A 12,714-nucleotide genomic window follows, 5' to 3' on the forward strand; every position below is an offset into this window, starting at 1 on the left:
GGAGGTTTGTGTTTTTTTCACAAACCTTAGAGAGGTCATTAAGATTTTTAAAACCTCAAGAAATTCTCTTGAAAGTTTTAAAACCTGAAAAGAGGTCATTATTTTTTTATCAAACCTTATGAGAGGTTAGTATCTTTACCCTAAATAATTTGGAGTGTTCGTGCATAGTTTAGAGTTTCATTCAAATTTTATGATTAAGGCATAGTTAAGATGGAATTAAAACAATTTGAAATTAAAAAAAAAAAAAACTAAATTTATAAACAAGCATAAAAAAAGGAGTCATAGTTTGAAAACTCTTATCTTCCTTGGTTGGAAAAATCAAATTTCAAGACCTAAATTTGAATTTCTATAAATTTGGACGAAATACAGTATAAAATTATATTAAGTTTCATCCAAATTAGTAGAAATTCAAATTAAAGATTTGCAATTTATATGGAAGAAAAAAAAGAAAAAATTAAAAGGTGCATATGGTTGGGGGTTCGATGCATCCACTTCCTGTATACAAACAATAACTTATGACACCAACATACTTTTTTTTTTTTTTTTTAAATTATCGTGAGAACTCCAGCCATCGACGAGCAACTCTTCAGACCCCCCGATGCAGTACCAAACTCACGGATCAGCGGCCTTCCCCCCGGTTCACCGACCAGGTTAATCGGATGCGGTTACGGGTTCAAATTAGTCGGTTGGACATTCGAGCTATCCGCTCCTCGAGACACAACCAACGATATCCATCGTGTCAAGGCACGCTTTCATTCCTCTAGAAGTATCTACCGGGGCTCGAACCCTCAATTCTTCATCTTACTTGCCAGCTAATATCCACCGCGCTCATGCCCTGGGATATGATACCAACATACTTTTTTATTTTATTTTATTACGCACCGGGTATCCACGCGTCCGTTTTATGGTTCACGTGACTAATTCTGCGCTCCTTGAAGTTGACCCCACAACTTCAAAAGGAGGATAAATTTAGGAGTCCAAGGGCGGATATGAGCTCAAGAGGGTTTGAACACTTGATCTCGTGAGAGGCACTCCCACAACCCGTACTACCACCTGAACCATACCCTGGGGGTTCATGATACCAGCATACTTGTTGGGTGGGGAGGGGGTTTTATTTTCCCATCTTCTTCCAAAAGCACATGAATTTTTTTTCCACCTGAAAGGGTTAAAATTAATTCAGCTATGTTACTACATATTACTTTAAAAATAGAAATGCAATAGTAATATCATAGGCTAAAGAGTTTATGTGACAAAAATAAAGAATAAAAATCAATATTAATTTTGCTTCTGCAAAGAATATTATCTTCGTTCGACATTTTGATATGTTACAAATCCAGAGGCATTATAGTTTTGAAATATATTGTAATGATGACATTTTTACGTGACGCAAAAATTTTAATATATCATTAAATTATGTGAATACATAAAATTATTTGTATAAATTAAATTATTATGTACATAATATTTCATATTCATATAAAAATAAATAAATATATTACATTATTATATTAAATTTCATTTAAATTCAAATAAATTAAAAAAATTAGCCCATAAAATTAGCTAACACAATACATTTACAACTCATTAAATTGGCTAACAAAATACATATTTATAATTAATTAAATTCCTAAAATTTGAATAATTTTTAGTTAATAACTGTTTATTTAATAAGATTTTTAATATTGAAACTGTCAACTAATTATGTCATATTACATATTTAATTAAATTCTTAAACTTCATATAAGTTTAAATTAATAATTATCTTGTCCTAAATAATATTTGAAAATATAGATTTTGAATTAATTTAAATGTGTGTAAAATTTTAAAATAAATATATTTTATTTAAATCTATATAAAAATTCATAATGTTATTAGCAAATATGCGAAAATTGTCAGCAAGTGCGAGAAGGATTGTGCTCACCGGAATCACACTTTTTAGTCCCGGAAAATAAATCTATCAGCCATCTCCATTAACGGCTTCAAGCAATCCGGCGAGAATTTCCGAGCGAAGAAGAACGAATAACTCGAATTCGACTGTCTCAGTTTGTACACAAGCTCCGGCGACACCTCCGCCGGCTTGTACGTATGCGGGTGCCCGCCCGCACTACCGGTCCAGTTCACCCGGGTCAGGGTATAGTGACTGCACCCACTCGGATCCCGCATTGACAAAAGTGTCGGGAAGTAGTGCTCTTCCGGATAGCACGAATCGGTGTTCAAGCACGGCAGTCTGAATTTCCTCCATAGCTTCCGATCTTTGATCACCAACAACGCGTGCTTCTGGGTCAGAATGAAGAACTGAGATCCGACCCGGAATTGCTCGAACTGTACCTCCGGGAGCATCACGTATTTGCCTCTGGCGATGTACCGATCCCACAATGTCGACTCGTTTGCGAGAATTTCGATGAAGCTACGGTAATAAAATCGGAGCGAAGGCGACTCTGTTCTCGCCGGCGAAGACGGGGATTTGAAGAGAGAGTTGTACACGAAATCGAAGGAATGCAGGGGAATGCAATGCTGAGACAAAAGGGCGAAGAAGTGATTCGAATGATCATCGAGAATGGCGGTGGCGAGGAGCCTCCGTGCGGCGGAGATGAGCGTGGGGGACGCGCGCTCGGTCCTTCTCGCTGTAATGAATCGGCCGTCGAAGACGCCACCGGGACGGGTCAGTTTGGAGGAGGGATCGGCGTGGACGTAGATGTTGAATCGGCGGCGGTTACCGTGGAAGAATCGCTCCCACAAAGGGGCGAATGTGAGATCGGAGTTGGTGAGGAAGAGGAACGCGATTTTGGGTTGGGGATTTGCGGTGGCCAATCGGGAAACGGCTTTGGGGGCGCGGAGGGAGGCGACGGTGGCGCGGCTGAAGAGGGCGAGGTCGTCGAGCTCGTCGGAGGGGAAGATTTGAAGATGTTTGGGAGGGAGGAACCTGGGGCCGACCAGGAAGAGGAGAGGGAGCGAGAGGACGAGGGCGAAGGCTGGGACGATTGGTGATGAGAACATAGCGGTTGCGAAAAAAAACCGTAAAGATTGGATAACTCTGTCGAGAATTTATAGCGTCGGGTGGAGAGAAAATGAGAGAAAATTCGAGAAAATAAGAGTGGCGGGATTCATATATATATATATGATCAAAATTTGAAGAGAGGGAGAAGCTTCGTCGATGTCACCTTTAGCTTTTGCTAAATGAGAGAATAAGTGAGGAAGAAGAAAAGGTTGTGGCAGGCTTTTGTAATGTGTCCTTTGTACCAACTGGAGAGAGAAACTTGAGGGAAAATGAAAGAATATCTTAAGCTACTTTTAATTTTAATTTTTACAAAAAAAACATTCATTATGTGTGTGTTTCACCATTATTTATATTTTAGTTTTTAAAAAAATTATGAAAATTAACAAAGAAATGAGGAGTATAAGAATATTTTTAAATAGTTTAATTTTTTTAATTGCTTAAAATCCCATCACTACAAAATTTAATCAAATTAAAATTTCCTTCAAATCTCAAGAGTAATTATAGAGATAAATTTGATAATTAGCGGTAATTATAAGAATAAATTTAATATTTTTTGAAAATATTAAATTGACACCAAAGAAACCCTTTTATAGTATAATTACAAAAAAATAGTAAAAAATTAACTAACTTTATATTTTTATATCATTTTTATAAAATAAATGAACAATAATAAAAATTTTGACACTATTTATTCTTCAAAAAATATTTTTTCATTTTAAATTCCTTAAATAATTTTAAAAATATTACTATATTTTTCTATTATTTTAAATTTTATATAAATAAGTTGGAAAATAATTTTTTTATTAATTACGAATGGCTGGGGCTATTTGGGTGTGGTCTGTGGGATAATAGGTGACAGTTGAATGAAGTAGAATTGGAAATAAAATATATATTAGGGTGTTTAATAATAATTTTATTTTGTCAATTAATGTGTCATTAGTGTGTTTACTCCGTGAAAAATGTGTGTTTATTTCCTTTTAATTGATAGCAAATGAATCTCAAATTCACTAAATGCAATATATATATATATAAAGTTGGAACACCTTAGGCCTTGTTTTAAAATATATTTTAGGGTATTTAATAATGGTTTTATTTGTGAATCAACATATGTGTGTGTGTGTTTATTGTCCATTGTATATATTTCGTTTTAATTGATAGCAAGATGAATCTTAGATTCACTAAATGCAAAATATGACATCCTGGAATACCTTAGACCTTGTTTGTTGATAGAAAAAAATATATATATTTAAATTTTTTTAAAATAATTATACAAATGCATCTTACCTTTTAATTTTAAAAATTTATATGGAAAAATTAGAAATATGTTGTAAATGAAATAAATAGAGAAATATTGAAAAGATTAAAGTAAAAAAATTTAGAGTTATAGAAATTTAACCATCTAGTTATTTAGGAATTAGATGTTGTTAATTATCTTTATATCAATTTTTGTTGTAAAACATGTCCTTATATAGACCAAAATTATCTTGGCATCCCAGAAGTCAATTTCATAATAAACCATTATATGAGCATACCAAAAGTTATAACTTATTTTCAAGATAGTCATCCACATATATAATTTACACGTTTTACAACACTTCCCCTTTGATGACTATACACTATGAATATACATCGTTAAAACCTTTGCTAAGGCAAATCTTGTAGGACAAAACCTTAATGAAGGAAAAATAGTACAGTTGTAACGCCCAAACCCATCAAGTGGACTCGGGGGTGTGATGAGACCATTCACATGCCTATGATACCATTCATGCAGCGAAAATAATTAAACATTTTCTAATAAAATACTGGAGTTCTATTCTATACAACCCAAAAAGTATATTCATTCACTTTATATTACATAACCAGGTATTTAAACATAACTTCTAAATATTTTATATCTTACAACTACTCACAATATCAAAAACTAAACCACACCCTGGAGCTTGCTAAGTTCAATCACCTGAAGGACCTAAAAAGTTAATAATTTACTAGGGTGAGACACTTCTCAGTAAGGATGAAATAAATTATAATAGTGTGCGGCAAATGAGTTATAGTGTATAAAAACTATAGTTGTTTAATAACCAAGATTAACTGAAATGATACACACACATGGTTCGTAATCACACATACGCAACCAATATTTATAGTGAAAGTTCCCGATAATTGGGGAGTTTACATGGCCATACATGTAATGCCCATTTGCTTTGATATCGTTTGTAATCGTATCCTTTAATTTGGGTGTGACTACAACTGATACTGATCAGGGCACTCGCCTTACTCGGTAAGCCCTTGGACGGAGAATTTTATTTTGCCATAAATATTTAAACATTTAAGTTCACATACCAGTATTCACACACATTCACATCAATCATCCCACAAAGTTTGCAAACATATACATCACAGTTCATCCACACGTATACTTCACACGTCAAATTTTAATCATACCACAGAGATCCACGTATGTAAGAACCCAACCCAAGGTATGTAGATTAAATAAATGAAAATGGGTAAAAAGGTAAATTTTGCAGGCTTTATCGACGAAGCCATTGTTCTCGTCGACGAAGACCCTCATACTCTTCGTCACCAAAATTTTGGAGTCTCGTCGACGAAGAGATACCGAACATGTTATAAAATATCGGAATAGGGTTCGTCGTCAAAGGAGCCGGCTTGTCAACGAAATGTTTGGATGATTCGTCGACGAAGGTGCCATCTCGTAGATGGGGTTGGTCGGGTCAAAGGGTCTATAAATATCCATTTATCTTGCTTAGTTGCTAAAAAACTTCAAACTCTCTCTCTCTCTCTAGATCCAGTGAAACCTATCCTTCTCTCTTCGATTCTTCACTGTTCGTCACTTTATTCAACGATCCAACGTTACTGCTGGATCGGGGGAGGAATCTCTACATTTTTAGCGAATTCGAAAGTCATTTTGAGGGTTTTTGGGTTTTGACTCAAAACCGAGGTAAGGGTCCAAATTCAATTTCATTTCGGAATATGTGTAGTAGTAAGAATTATAGTGAAGTATAGTTCTTCGTTGTTTAGGTTTTGGTAACTCGGTTCGTAGTTTTGGAGCTGTAGAGTTCATATTTTAGTATTCGGGAAAAGGCAAGAGAATTCTATTTATATCAGTTACTTTTGAAATTTGGATCGTATGTATGTTTTTTTTACTTATTTAGGAAAATCTATCGAATGAAAATGCAGGATTTTCGAGTTACAGTTTTCGAGAAAATTTGAGGATTTCGGGTATCATCTTTATTTTGTTGGAGAAATCGTATGTTGTATTAAAATTGCAGTATTGAAATGACCGTACTCATATTTGCATTATACTGTATTCTTGAACTGAAAAATGATATGATTTGTTGTATACTCAAATAAGTGTGGAATGAAATGTCGTATGTAAAATGTTTCAGTTTTTGTAAAAACAATTAAGGGCGACTAATTACCGTATGTTGATGAGTATAGGGACATAAGTTCCAAAATTGTTGCAAGTTTTGTAAATCAATTAGGGGCTGCTAATTACCGTATGCTGACGCTATGTCTTAGCTAATTACTATGAGCGAGAGTGTCTAACTTTATATTTGAGGGTGTGAAATATCGCTTGTTCTTTTCGACTGGTCACTGATGGGTGTGAGCTACACTGTAGTGGCAACTGTGACGCCCCGATTTTTGTACAATTTTTTTTAATCAATGATAAATAATTTACACGTCATCGACAGCATCCATAAATCGGCCACGTCAACAATCCTACTACCATTCATACGACCAGACCCGCATTGGGTACCGAGTAAAAAGTCATTTTATTTATATAACCTAACAGCGAAAGATAATACATACTTAACAACCAAAATACAATACTCAGAGTATTAACATACATATACAAATACATCACCATCCCATACTCAAAATAACTCAACTCTAGGAGAATTACACCTCCCCTGGTTCAAAAATTCACCCTGTGTGTTAGGGTCCCAACTCCCTATGATCACGAAGCTCTATCACTAGACCTATCCCTGTTCCCTAAAAAATTTAGATAATTTGGGTGAGACACATTTCAGTAAGAAGGAATAAATTATTTACTGTGTGTGGCCATATGAGTTCAATTATAACATGCTTTACTTTTCAAAACAACATTTCATCTGAGAAAATACACTGATAAATATATTTTCATAATCATATAAATATATAACACAAGCTTTTATAAGTTTTAAAATCATTTCTCAAATTCAATGATTTCCAACACATAATTATCCGCGAAGTTCCTGAGAATAAGGAAGATTACCCGCCCATACAGGTAGCTTCCCTCTGCCCTAACACGTTATGCAGCCAAGTATGACTACATTTGGTACCTATCAGGACACTCACCTTACTCACTAAGCCCTCAGATGGAGAGTTTCACTTCGCCTCAATTATTTATATTATTAACTCACACAGTTCCATTTCTCAATTTTATCATGCTCTGTTTCCCAATTTCCATTATTTATTTCATTTCTCATTTTAGCCAATTTTATCATTCTTTCACTCTCAATTTCCATTTGACTTTCCGGCTCATGGGTATCTTTGGTATCAAATACCAACATTGCGTCTGTAACTCATGACCACGCTGAGGATCTTTCTATCCACGCCATGCTTCCCCCCATGGTCAAGGTTGTGCGGCCTGAAGACTAGATCTAACCATAGTTGGCCGACCCAGTTAGATCAAAATATCATATCGCTTCTGTAGTACGACTGGTCGACTTATAACCCTGATCCGGACTTAGGGGGACCAACAACCCTACAAAATGGCACAACCGATTGTCACGCCACACGCTCCAAGAGTCCATGTGGTTGCACTACACTATTAGCAACGGTACCGTACTTAATATCATAACCATCCATCATGGTTCACTACCACATACCCGAAATCATTATACAGTATTGGCATTTCATCAATCATATTTCAATATATCACAATTCAGTTCAATATAAATACCCTCATCATTTTCTGTGCACATTCCATCATTTCATAATAGTACATATCATATTTCACGTATTTTCATATTTCCCAAAATATTTATATCAGTAATTTGTACAATCTCATTTTTTATGCAAATAATTTATACTCACATATAAATATCACATTTCATTATTTTCCACTAATCACATCAATCATTATCATTTTAATATTTTCTCAAAAAATACCCATCGTTATAGTTTACATTTTTCAATACATGTCATGTGCCACACAGTTTTCATCTAATTTTCATAATATATTAATTTCAGACTCCAAAGCATTACAAATTAATATTACTCAAATGCCACACAATTTATCTAATATTTATATCATAATAATTTTCAGGCAAAATACAATATGCTCATTTTTATATACTAATTCAAACAGTAATTCTAAAAATATTGTTATAATTTATTCCACTTACCTGACTTACTGAGAGTCTCTTTATGACCCAAATCCTACGCCCTTGGCGCCCGAAATTCAACTCTTGCAATTTGTATTTTCCCTAGATTAATTAATTCATTTCCCAAAAATACTACCCATGTAGTGACCTGAAGAATAATGGTATTTTAATAATAAGAGGGAGAAAAATGAAAACAAAAACAGAAGGAGGTCGTACTGCGTTCGTCGATGACATTGCATTTTGGAGAATATAATTTCAAGAATTTTCAGGGATTCGTCGACGAATGTCTTCAGGATCTCATCGACGAGGTCCCATTTCGTTGACGAGAAAATACCAAGTAAAGGTTTTAGGCTGCTCTGAATTTCGTCGACAAAAGGTAAGGTTCGTCGAGGAATTTACTGAAGGACTCGTCGATGAGTCTGGCACTATAAATAGTGAAAACTTGAATTTTTATCATATTTTCAGTGCCCTTTTTCTATCCTCTCTCTCTCCTACGATCCCTCTCCCTTCTCTCTTCAATTTCGGCCCCGCCAGACGCCGAATCGACGATTCGAAGCCACCATGACGCTCCTGGCGAAGTTCTCTACAAGTCTGCCGGAGCGAATCGTTAGTGAAACGAAGTTGGATTTCATCCCAAATTCAGGGTAATGCCTTTTAATCCATTTATGATCTTATGACAGTTATAAGAAATGATGTAGGCGAAGAAATACTGATATTCTGTTCTGACAAATGTTGTTTTCAGGGTGTTGTGTGGGAGGCCCTGCAAATGTTAAGCCAGTATACCATATGGGCTTTTTAGTAGTCAGGTAAAAGAAATATGTTATGTTAGGTATTTTTAAAATATTATACAGTTTATTAAATTATAAAAGTTATGTATTAAAGTATGGTATGACTCAAGAATATGAATATAGTACGGAGATATGTTTACTAATTTTAGTACTATGATTTTATGAATTTCAGTACCATGATTATACGAATCTAATACCATGATTATTCGAATCTCAGTACCATGATTATATGAATTTCAGTATTATGATTATGCAATTATCAGTGTTATGATTATATAGTTCTCAGTATTATAACGTATGAATTACAGTTACAATTTATGTAGTTATTTCATAATCATGGTAAATCAGATAGTGGTATATAGAGATATATTATATAATATCAGACCCTGTTGGACTATGCAGTTACAAAGTACGGTACCGTTGCTACAGATATTATGTTATGTTATGAGTGCAACCACCTATTTAGATAATACATGGTAGTAGGTCGATTACCTAGGCCCTTGACGTGGACAGGCTCCCCATCAGATATGGGTTGAGGTGGGCAAATCAGACTGATGGAGTATAATGATTTACCTTGGTTGGCCAACCAATGTAGATCCCGCCTACGGGCCGCACAACTCTGTCATGAGGGGTTAAATCATGACACACAGTTATCCACAGGGAAAGTTTTCAGTTACTATTACATATATACAGATTTACAGAAACAGGGAATAAACTTACGTACATTAGAAGTATTTTGAATAGTAACCTACAACATTGTTATGTTAAGCAACATTGGAAAGGGTTGTGTATTTTATTACTTGTATGTACTTACGTATCCAGTTATACATGATTATATGAAAACAAAATTTCATAATATTGTAGCTCATTTGCCACACACTAATAATAGCATATTTTGTCTTACTGAGCGTTGGCTCATCCCAGTGTTGAATCATTTTTTAGGTGATTCAAGTAGGCGAGCAGACCAGACTCGTAGATAGAGGGGCTTCAGTAGTGCCCTGTCAGTGAAGTGGATATTGTGAAGGATTTTTGTGTATCCTAGCATAGTTGAGGGTATTTTGGGGGAACAGATATATGTGTATATTTTGGGAAACATGTTAGTACTCTGATATTGTATATATATATATTTACATATGGTTATGTTTATTTGAATTATGTTTCTCGCTGCTTAGGTTAATGATTGGGTTTACCCCCAGTATGATATCAGAGCATGTAGATTATCATAGTATATAAAAAAATATATATATAATAAAATAAAATAAATAAACCCAGTTTATTAAGCAGGTCGTTACAACCCATCTAGCCTTCCCTGGGCCCCATGTACTCCAAATTAACATTTAAACCAATATTTGACACTCCCACTTAATTTTCTGAATTTTGTCTGCTTGTCCCAAAATTACACCCGCGATGCTCACCCTGACCCTAATTCTGAAAATTCTATTTAAACTCCAGATGCTCAACATTTTAATATTTCTAAATTAATCATAATTAATTAAAAATAAGCCTCTTAATAATTCCCGTACCCCAAATTTGGGGTTTTGCCCACGACGAACCCACGAGAAATTCACTCCACTAGACATGTAGAGAATCATCCCTAGATTCTCGTGGTAGTGTCCGTTCGTCGATCAGACTTATAATTTGTATGAAATTAAAGAAAAAAGGAAAATTAGCTTACCACATGAGATACGCCTATGCCGCTCCTACCACCGATATGCTCCGATAGAAATGATGGCAGCGGAGAATGGAACCTAGCGGTATCTTCCGATTTTCGATTATGCAAGTATTTGTCGGGAAAAATGATGAGAGAGGAAGAGAGAATGAGAGGAGAGAGAAAGAGTGCGTAGGTTTTTGGAATGAAGAAAAAGAAGAAGAAGAATGAAATCCTGAAGGGAGTAAAGTTCAAGTGGTCTGATAAATGTGAACAGAGCTTCTAGGAATTGAAGCAGCGACTCATTATTGCGCTAGTGTTGACGATTCCTTCAAAAGAAGAGGGGTTCGTAATTTACAGCGATGCGTCCCATAAAAGGTTCAGATGCGTATTGATGTAGTGGGGGAGAGCAATAGCCAATGCCTCATGACAGTTGAAATAATATGAGAAGAACTACCATACCCATGATCTGAAATTGGCGACGATTGTTTACACGCTAAAGATTTGGAGGCACTGTCTATATGGGGGTAGGTGTGAGATATTTACTGACCATAAGAGTTTAAATTATTTTTTCTCACTGAAGGAATTAAATATGAAGTAGAGGAGATGGCTGGAGCTAATAAAGGATTACGACTGCACTATCAACTACCACCCAAGAAAGGCAAATGTGGTTGTTGCTGCGTTGAGCCTGAAATCAGTGGATTCATCTGTGTCTGCGATGGAGATTCAGTATTCGATCTAGATGGATCTAGAAAGGCTCGGTGTGGAGCTGGTAGAGGGTGATCACCAGACATTTATTACTGACTTGGTTTTGCAGCCGACTCTACAGGAGAGAATTAAAGCAGCATAGAGGAATGATGCAGAACTAGTAGAGTTTATGGGGAAGGTACAGGATGGTCAGGAAACAAAGTTCAGTATCTCAGATTATGGAGCCTTAAGGTTCTGTACTAGGTTATCGCAAGGTAATTGGGTGCTCAGTGTGACGACATTGATCGTATGTGTAGACACCCCATTTTTACCCAAACCCAATATTATTATTATTATTATTTTCCTATATTATGATTAGTACTTTATCATTATTATTATTATTATTATTTTGCTATTATTATTATTATTTTTATAACTATCATTATTACTATTTATTATTACTAATATATTTTAGTCTATAATTATTAGTTTATTATTATGGCATTTTAGTATTATTATTAGTTTATATGGTATTTTTAGTATTTAAGTTCATATTATATGTTTATTGTTATTATTATGAATTATATGGTAATATTATTATATTTAGTATCAGCTATTAGGGTTTTTTTTTTTTTTTTTAGCATTTTAACATATAGAATATTTCTTAATATGGTATCTTTAGGATATTTAGTATTACCTATTAGGGTAGTTTTAGTATTCTCAATATATAAGGTATTACCTTTTTGATAGTATCTTTAGTATTGTAATATATATGATATTTTATGACCTATTTTGACATTTGTAATATTTTAAGTAATTGCTGATTATCCTATTATTATATATTAAAACCTCCCATACCAGTATTTTCCTATAAAAAAATTTAATACAATTTCAAAATTTGGGAGTGTTTTTTCTTAAGTATTTTCTTAATTTTTATCCCTATAATTTTATTGCGGGAGTATGAGCTTTCGGGCTTTACATACCCTTAGTTCTGAGGGAATATGTATATACTCATATATTATGTATATATTTGTATTATTTATTTATTTGTTTTGCATGTGTATTAGTAAATTCACTATAGGAGTAATTTGAAAAACTTATTAGATTAACTTAGGGATAATTCTAAATTAATTAGGTACCGTTCGTAAGAATGGGCGCGTAGGAGGTGCTCGTACCTTCCCCTCGCGTAACCGAACTCTCGACCCC

The 12,714-nt window shown here is 34.5% G+C and overlaps 1 protein-coding gene across 1 annotated transcript; it reads right to left on the reverse strand.

Moving 5' to 3' along the window:
- Positions 1-282: 282 nt before the first annotated feature.
- Positions 283-3,194, reverse strand: LOC131165281 (glycosyltransferase BC10-like). The gene is made up of 2 exons (XM_058122926.1): positions 1,922-3,194; positions 283-1,156 (listed from the first exon to the last, which is right to left on the reverse strand). The coding sequence occupies exon 1, from the start codon at positions 2,995-2,997 to the stop codon at positions 1,936-1,938; it is 1,062 nt and encodes a 353-aa protein (XP_057978909.1). The 5' UTR covers positions 2,998-3,194; the 3' UTR covers positions 283-1,156; positions 1,922-1,935.
- Positions 3,195-12,714: the final 9,520 nt, after the last annotated feature.

This window comes from Malania oleifera, chromosome 10 (genome assembly GCF_029873635.1).
Source record: "Malania oleifera isolate guangnan ecotype guangnan chromosome 10, ASM2987363v1, whole genome shotgun sequence".
Taxonomy (NCBI): Eukaryota; Viridiplantae; Streptophyta; class Magnoliopsida; order Santalales; family Ximeniaceae; genus Malania; species Malania oleifera.